The following is a 9,106-nucleotide window of genomic DNA, read 5'->3' as shown; positions in this document are numbered from 1 at the left end:
TGAGACTGAAGCTTTTCTATTCTGAATATCTACTCGAAGATAGGGTAATTACAAATACTATAAAAAAAGGCAACTTAAACTTCTTTTGGGCAACTCAATTTTCAAACAGGAAAGCAAATTTCCTGTGAAAGAACCCATTTCCTAGCTGCTGTAATAAATTAATATGGATATATATAAACAATGGCTTTGCTTTACATACAAAATTGGGTGTTTCCACTTGCCTCTTTCCTGGCTTGATTAAAGCTTTACACAAAAGACCAGTTAGCAAAGGAGAAGGCAAAGCAATGCACGCTGCTGTCCTCACCTAGGACTTTCCAGGCAGTCGCCTGCTCATACGAAATGTGGCGACCCATGGTAGATACGCACACTCCCATTGGCAGATGGGCATAACCCTGCAGAAACAAAGGAGTTGTGAGTCAAGAACAGCTTTCTAACCAAAACTTTCATGGAAGCATTGCACTGTATTTTCAGTTTACCAATATAAGCAATGATTGTCCTTACCTGCTGCATTATCTTAGGGAACTCAGAGCACAGGGCTTTCCCTCCAGATTCATCAAATATCTTATCCAGTGTCACGTCCTGTAAAGCCAACAGGGTGGTTTCCAACATGTCCAACCCAACTTGGTTCGCAAACGTGAAGACAGGTAAAGCCTGCACACCGGGAGAAGAAAAAGAATCAATTAAAGTTAATCCTCTTCCTGACAATTACTTAAATATCAGTTGCAGGATACTCTTCAAGTCTAACCTTCAAGGAGCAGCACAAAATTGCATCCGGATGATGCCACAACATTTTCAACACAGAATCACCATCCTGAGCCTGACTATCAGACTTCAGCAGCTCTGCTCCTAAATGAAAACTGCATGAAGAACAGAAACAAATTAAGCATTAACTGGGGAATAAACCCAATAGCAAAAAGGTTTAAGCAGGCGATCACACCATCCTGTACCAGTTAAAAGCAGTAACTGAAAAAAAAACAGTAACACCTCAACTGGACAATGAAAGTTTCAACTTGAAGAGTGGGAGAAGAAAGAAAAGAACTACAAAGTTAAAAGGCCAGCCATTGTCAATAAGGCTAATCTGTCTACTGCATAAAGTGCTACAATCAATTTACAAGTCTTTCTATTCATCACCTAATTAACTTGTTGGCAAATGCTTCTACTTTTTTTAGCCCCAAATATGGATAGCTATCTTTTTCTACATCTTGAACATCTGTCATAGATTAATCCAGAATATGCGAAAGCTGAAGAATCCAAGAATGAATCCCTTCATTCTAAATTACCAAGATTTGGCGGCTCTGCCACATTTTACAGTGAAGATAATAAAAATAACAGTAATGAATTATGTAAGAGACAACAACTTAACCATTTTGTTGCTCGTAGAGACTTGTGTGGTATTAAGTCTTTAGCCAGTTTATGACAATTCAAATTCATATTAAAGTAGTGTATTTTGTCAAACAATTTTAACTAGCATCAGCTTCAGCCATCCAAAAACTCAAACCTTGGAGCTTGTACCGTATTTACAAGCAATGCCTACTTGTCTGGACTATAACTATGTTTTGATATTGGTCAACAATTGAAAACTTGAGGGTAGTACAACTAGCAGCATTTACCATATAGAGTAGGTTGCAGTATGGGTGGGGGCATTGTTGGGGAGGATGAGAAGTAGGGTTACCAAATTTAGAAATCCAGGCAACTCTTAAGTCAATATCTATTATCTATTTGTTCCGGCATGGGAATTAGAAAGTTTAAACACAACTTGCCTATAGCTCTGGCAGATCCATCGAGCAAGAGTAAGAGCTTCAGGAGAGCCTGGAATTAGTTTAGGGCCAGTATGTGACACCAGTCGCGATGGACTAATAGCCATTGCCACTCGCTGCACTGAATAAATAACACTTTGTATGTACTGACGGGCCATGGTTGCAACACTATCTTGCAAGTGGATTTCATATGGAAATTGGAAGGCAATGGTCAGAACTGATCTCAGGTTACAAGTGTTAGGAGATGAGTCTCCATTTATCCTATTTGAGGCTGACCCTGCTTCAAGACTAGATGCAAGATCCAAGGTCCGATGAGTTGTCAAGCCATCCTGAGGGCTTCCCTGTAAGAATACAAAAAAATGGAAGTTTTGGACAAAGTTAGGTTGTCTAATTAGTTCAAAAAAGAGAATGAATCTATAAAATAAGCATTGAAATTTGAGCCAGGAAATATTTCTAAACCCTAAAAAGGAGACAATAGATCAAGTATTTTTGGTGACGATTGTTGCTGCAATTCTTCAATTCTGACACCATATAAGATCAAGTCGAGGAACAGGGGCCTGAAATTAACAAAGCAATCTCAACATTATGTTAATTATGGCAGGTTACTGCCATCTTCATCAAGAAGATCTCAAATTTGTTGAGACAAATGGTGTCTCGTTTTCTTTTTAAAGAAGAGAACTCATCTAAAGTTGTTCTATAACAAATATGTATACAGAATCATCCAGATATGAAGATCAGGTCTTTCGGAATTGAGAAAAGTTTACTGCTTCATATCTGTTACTTATTGCAAAATTTGGTGAAACCTAATATCACATATTTCTATAAATTGGAGAGCCTTCAGACACAGTTCCAGACAACATCAATTCTCAAAAGTATTCATTACCTGACAGAAATATGAGAAATTAGAGATGTCAATTAACAAGATCAAAATCAAACCAAAAAATGAAGAAACGACAGCATTTTTCTTGAGGCAATAAAAAGAGCTCTGGGAAGTTATTGACAAGAAATAGCAAGACAGAAGGAAGAAAGTTCATATTGTGTGTCAAGACTCAACTGTTTTTGAATGCAGTGGAATAACCCGGAAGCCAGATGGCAAAAGTGTGGCATCATCAGGGAATAGTTCATCAATAGGAGCAAAAACTAGCTCAGAGAAAGCTCCTACAGCGTTCTCATCCACTCCACTGCAAAGCTGCAGAGATAAAAGGATATTTAGCATGGTGACAAGCACAACCATTGAAAACCAAGATAATATAGTAGCTTTCAAATTGACATTTATAGGCATTTACCCCCAAAGGGGGAAAAAAACTAGCTTTTCCAAATTTATAAGAATTTGTACTAAGATAAGCTTCAATCCAAAGATCAGGAAAAAACAGAATAAAAATCTTGATTGGAATGGTACTCCGTGGATTTATTATTTCCTATATGAGCTAAAAATGATATTCATTTTAATTTTCACACCAACATAAGAAGCTACTTCCAGATGACACTGATATCAGCATGTAAAAGGATTGAAATACCTGAAGGAGATGAATATCTCTTGATAGAACAGCTTCCTCCTGTGTGAGAGCATGACCTTCAAGTCGAATTACTTCCAGAAACTGCACAACAATAAGAAATGAAAAATTAAGCAAGAATCCAAAGTGATTGCCAGTTCTTTTTTTTTTTGGCAAATGAAAGAGAAACATCACATGAGCAAGAAACTTTGCTTGTATTATTAATTTGAAGCTGTTATGTATTTGTCTTACACTTCTACTTCAAGCACATTGTCTCAAGAATTCATGCATAGGTGCAGATTCATGGTGGAATAATGAACATTGTGCCAAGTGCTCAATATTTTTATCAAGTCTGATAACCGTATGGAAGTAGTGACAGTATCAAAGTAAACCAGCATATGCACCTCTTCGTGCTCCATCGTCTGAGCAAGCGGCATGATTATTTGACTCCCAGAAAACCTTGTAGTCCTCGGTCCTTGAAAAGCATAGGAGCCAGATTTCAGAGAGGCAGCTGAATATGCATCTACACTGTAATCAGCCCACTCTGAACGGTGCTCCCTCAAAAAGCGAACCAGCAAGGCAGGAGAAACATTCTATAGTGAAATATGACAACCAAACTAAGAATTCAGTACTCCATCATAATTTTGAGACAAGTAAATTTCCATAAAGGGGCTGTGCTGTAAGATCAAGTAAGTAAATTCTTTTGTGAATAGCAAACTAAATTCAGAGCCTACTTGGAGTAGCATGGATGCCTTGGCACACAGAACACCCCCAGGCATTGGTAAAGAATTTGTAAGCCCAGCATTAGTATCCATATTCTTGCTTGAATTAATTGCGACTACAACATCTTCATTACCATCACCACTCAAAATAGACCAACCATCATCACTGAAGCCATTGATGGCATCATTGAAGCCCCTGCAGTGAAGGGATAAGATGAAGATCAGGAGACAATATACCTTTACAATAGAGATAAGAGTGAGAAAGTCTAACACTCACCTGCTTAATCTTTGGCTGAAAGTTCGCAAAACTGCAGGTTGCCTGCCCAAACCATAGACTACCTCACCACCTGTCTCCTGAGCAATTTGCCTGATGTGCCGCAATGCCTTCATAGAGAGAGAGAGAGCAGAATATAACTCAGTCCACCAAAAGCAATCCCAAAGTATAGGAAAAGATTTTGCTCATAAATCCCTCCAAATCTTGAACCTTCCACCTACCACAATAGTCATTTTCTGTGCAATAACCTTGGATGACTCATAAAGTGGCCGTAGCACCTCAGGCACACTCCATGCCTGAAAAAGGGATATAAAAAACTAGTTAGTAACACCAAGAAGGAAGAGGTAGGAGAAAAACAATCAGTACTTGATACTACTCGATACAAAAAAATATGAACAAACAGGGAAACACAATATTAAGTAGAAACTATACCTCAAGATCTAGATGGTCAACAATGTGGATAATTGATCCTCCTCCTTCACATGGGCGGATCAAATAACCACTAGGCAGCATCTGAGCTCTTACGGATTGGGAAGCTGCAGATGTGTTTTGCCCACCACCAGAACCGCTCAGTGATCTCTCACAGACCTGTTGTCCACACCACAATCAAGCCAAACATAAAAGTTATAACTAAAACTTGGATAGATATAGATTTAAGTGACGGAAAGACACAAACATGCTGCAATGTCAGTTCAATGTCATATTTCTTGGAATATGAATCCAAGGCCAGACTTAAACTATTACTCTATTATTATTTTAGGCAAGGTCGAACAAAACATAAAAGTTATAACTAAAACTTGGATAGATATAGATTTAAGTGACGGAAAGACGCCAAATTACTGCAATGTCAGTTCAATGTCATATTTCTTAGAATATGAATCCAAGGCCAGACTTAAACAATTACTCTATTATTATTTTAGGCAAGGTGGTACAAACCGTTATCTAATTAATGGTCTTCCTTGGCTCCCTATAGTAATATACTTCAAGGGCAAATAAGCAAACCAAAACCGAACTTGGCACAGATGGGGTCTCTTGAATCAACATACCACAAGACTGCCATCTTCTAAACTTGTTGTATACCGTAGAGTCCAGAAGTCTCGAGCAGGAGCCAGTGTGGTTGGAGCATACATCTGAAAGAATTAAGAATGAAAAATCTCAAGGTGACAAAATATCTACAAACCCAAATGCTCTTACCAACCTGCATGTATAGGAGCTCAATTGTGCCTCCATTTCCAGCTGGAAACATGGTGAAAACTTCAAGTCTCCGACAATCACGGAACCAAGAATGACGATCTTTGAGGATTTCTGCGATCTATCAAGGAACAGGAAAATACTATGTCAGGAACTTCAATATCTAAAAGGAATACCTGATGGCCCCATACTTCTGATCGATTTGATGGAAAGGCCCAAAAACTTTGATGTGGGTGCATATTCAGCACAGCATCTTAATCTAGTCTTTTTAATGTACATCAGAACTAATGCAATATTAGCATTACCACTAAAAGATCCACTTGAATCCACAAATTGGCCATTGAGCATGCTTACATGAATTTGAGAATCTAATTAATCATATTAAGGAGGAGCCATGCTTACCTTAGTAGGTTCTAAATTCACGAGACCACAGGCTCGAGCTGCCACTCCACTGCAACGATGTGAAATGGCAACAATTCCAATCGAATCCGGACCAGGCTGGTTATCACAGAAACATAAAAAACAATGTTATTATTAAATAACAACCATTTTTTTTTTAATGAGATAAATAAAATTATTAAATAAAAGTATTAAAAGAGATAAAATAAATAAACTATTAAAGAGTAATAAGACGATGATCAAACACCTTCATCCCAGGCATCTGGACCCAATCGACAGCAGTTCCCATAGCCTTTGGAAGGAACTCTGCCAAGGTCTCTTCTGCAATTGTCAGGAGTCTGCAATCATGAAGCAGCCAAGTATTACAACAAATACAAAAGAACATATCAAAAGTAAAGAAATGTGAAGAAAGAGTACTGAAATACTACCCAGCGGGATTATTAACATCCCTCAGAGGATGCTGTGGTGTGGTAACGGCAGACTCACAACTTGTATCTGTACCAGCTAGAGATGCCTGAGAAGAAGAAACATATGTTAGAAGGCCTCTAGCACATGCAGGACAATATGATCAGGTATCATAAGATTCCCACTTAGACTGCATTATATGACAGTGAAAACAAAATGATCTGATAATGTTTCAGGGTGACAAGAAACAAAATGAGAGCACCAATCCTATTCAATTATCTTCAAAGACAACAGACAAGTGGAAGAATTTATGGAGCAAGGTTTCAGTTATATTCGTTAAAACCAGATCTTAGCACAAAGTACCTTTATTAAAACTACCAAGCTTTGCAACCAGGAAACTATTAATATATACCGAGAAATATATACCCATAGTCTATTATTCCACAAGTACAAGCATTAATGATAGCAATAATAGGCATGTCATACGCCCTATTTTAAACTCTAACATTTAGTAAAGATCACTACTTTACTGCATTGTAAATATTGTTCGTTGGAAAATTCAGAAGATCAGCCTGTTATTGGGCGAAAAAAGTGAAAACACAGACAAACACTCGGCCAGAGAAGTAAATAAGAAGGAAAATACATACGCTTTGCAGTTGCTGCCGCATGTGGCCATTCTCATACACGAGCTGAGAGACCTGTTTCTGCAGCCGTTCATTTTCTTCCATTAACAACTTGTTCATTGCTGTCAACTTCCTGTTAACCGTCTGAAGCCGAGAAGACTCTTTCCTTTGTTTCTCACGGCACCTGCAAAAAGTGAAAGCAAGATTAAAACTCATCTTTTTCATGCCTGCCAACGTTAGCAAGTTCTGCTTAACGATACACTGAATCTCATAACTAGATAAAGTAATGTATCTTTATGTTGCACTTGATTGATGAGCGTAATAGCAAACGCAAAATCAGCGAGGATCGACTGAGTCTACCAGCAAGTCAAACTCCCACTTATTTCTTTCACCATAAAAAAGAAGAAACTACAGTAATTTCTATTTACAGAAAAATGTTTTCTTAACAGGTAAAAAAGATTCTATTTGCTATTAGAAATAAAAAAAACCAAAAAATAAATTTCAATGAAACACCAACGCGACAATGTTCTCCAACTCGCATCCTAAATTGGCTTGCTTTGACCGAGTTCCAGAGGAAAGATATCGCATGCAAGTGACAGGAAGGTCTAGGTCATCAGTAAAAGAGTCCATCATGCAGACGGGCATACAAAACAAAACCGGAAAAGAAAACAAAAGAGTTTCCTCGTTTCTACCTGCGATTCTGAAACCAGACTTTGATCTGTCTCGGTTCGATGTTAGAGAGAATGGGACACTCCCGAATCAGCTGCTGCCTCCTCATTGAACTTGGCTTCGGGCACTCCGCATATAGCCGCTCCAAAGCGTCAACCTGTTCGGCCGTGTAGCGTACATACTTCCCGGTATCCAAATGCTTATTCACGCTGTTATCTCTATGAGTCGCCACAGCCATCGCCATTTCTCTAAATCTGTTTACTGGGATAGAAATACTTGGTAGCTATTTTGCCCTGAGATTCTCTCGAAAAGTCCGTCGGCTTCGCGAGCAATAGAGCAAGAAATCTGATGATTAGAAGGTGAAAAATATGGGAAAGATTCTCACAAGAATACCTTTTAAAGTAACCTTTGTCGACCTTATGCGACAAGTTCTTGACAAATGGCTTGACGAAAGCTGTGTAGAACGCAGTATAATATATGGCTGTTGGATTTTGGAAAAACCACGGTTTGTGTATGAAGAGGTTTCTTTAAAACGCCAAAAATGCGGAAGGTAGGCCTTTTGAGGTTTTCCCACCGAAATCTACCAATTGTTGTCTTCTATTCTCGGAAAATAAGCACAATTTCTCGTTTTACAAATACCCTTTTAGAGATATTTGTACTTGAGCTGGGATTGAAAGAGGAATGGCTTGTAGCAGTTGAGGTACGCGTAGAGAGGATACTGACGCGGAAATCTTTTATCTGCTGTTGATTACCAGCGAGGTCTCGCAGAAATGACTAGCAATAGCTATTTTCTGTCTGAGAGTTAGGATCTCAATCGGTAACAATAGCATAATCTTCACCTTTCCAGAGAAAATCCGAAGTGTGAAAAAGAAGTTCTCTTCTCTAATGCAGTTATCCTCCGATACCAGGATTTCCAGCTCCGAAACGTACTCCACAGCTCACACAAGCTCTCCGCAAGCACAAACTCAACTCGAACCGGGATGCACACTTTCCGAGGATCAATGCGACGAAAACCCAACCACAGAGACCTCTGCTTGTGTAACCAAACGCCTTTGCGTCAACTTGTGCACCTAATTTGAGCTTTTGTCGAAGTTAAAATCCCTAGCACTCCCCATCTTTCATTTTCTTCCCAAAACAACCAGTCTGCTCCTAAATTCCTCACACAAACGCGATTTCGACTGAACTGATTTTCTGCCGCATCAGTAAACTAACTAAATCCCGAAAATGTTAAGATCCTTGAGAGGAAAACGAAGCTGCCAACCATGTCGAAGGAGAGAGAGCTAAAACGAGAGCGCAGAAGACGTAGGTCAGTGTCGCCTGTAAAGCAGAAGAAACAGTACTCGTCCGCAGCTTAACAGTAGAAAGAAGACCTCCTTTGCCCGCAAATCGAAAATTCCCATTCCTCTTTTATAGGGGTCAGGTTTTCGAACCTGTCCCCACAATTTATTGACTCCTGAATCCCCTGAGTCCTCGATTTCTCATCAAAATAAGATGACCTGCACATTTGATACTGAAATATACTTATCCTAAGACAAGAATTTTGCTTCAAGATTCTAATTGTCTAATAATCTCG

The 9,106-nt window shown here is 38.9% G+C and overlaps 1 protein-coding gene across 5 annotated transcripts; it reads right to left on the bottom strand.

Annotated features, from left to right (window-relative positions):
- LOC137961956 (homeobox-leucine zipper protein REVOLUTA-like) lies at positions 1-8,895 on the bottom strand. Of its 5 annotated transcripts, none has more exons than XM_068808615.1 (19): positions 7,927-8,895; positions 7,557-7,853; positions 6,889-7,048; positions 6,265-6,350; positions 6,084-6,174; positions 5,840-5,935; positions 5,445-5,558; positions 5,293-5,376; positions 4,679-4,834; positions 4,468-4,542; positions 4,250-4,356; positions 3,985-4,168; positions 3,655-3,843; positions 3,275-3,355; positions 2,812-2,946; positions 1,761-2,098; positions 746-857; positions 502-651; positions 1-392 (listed from the first exon to the last, which is right to left on the bottom strand). In XM_068808615.1, exons 2-19 carry the CDS (start codon positions 7,775-7,777, stop codon positions 246-248), a joined length of 2,526 nt encoding a protein of 841 aa, XP_068664716.1. In that variant the 5' UTR covers positions 7,778-7,853; positions 7,927-8,895; the 3' UTR covers positions 1-245. The 5 variants fall into 5 exon arrangements, with proteins under 5 accessions (XP_068664716.1, XP_068664717.1, XP_068664715.1 ...); XM_068808616.1 differs by having other exon boundaries at positions 7,557-7,826; XM_068808614.1 differs by having other exon boundaries at positions 7,950-8,895.
- Positions 8,896-9,106: the final 211 nt, after the last annotated feature.

This window comes from Aristolochia californica, unplaced genomic scaffold, assembly GCF_029961685.1.
Source record: "Aristolochia californica isolate CCGP_79_NKW_82.1479 unplaced genomic scaffold, dmAriCali1.0.hap1 SCAF_4, whole genome shotgun sequence".
NCBI classification, from domain to species: domain Eukaryota; kingdom Viridiplantae; phylum Streptophyta; class Magnoliopsida; order Piperales; family Aristolochiaceae; genus Aristolochia; species Aristolochia californica.
This window is presented reverse-complemented; position numbering and strand designations above follow the sequence as displayed.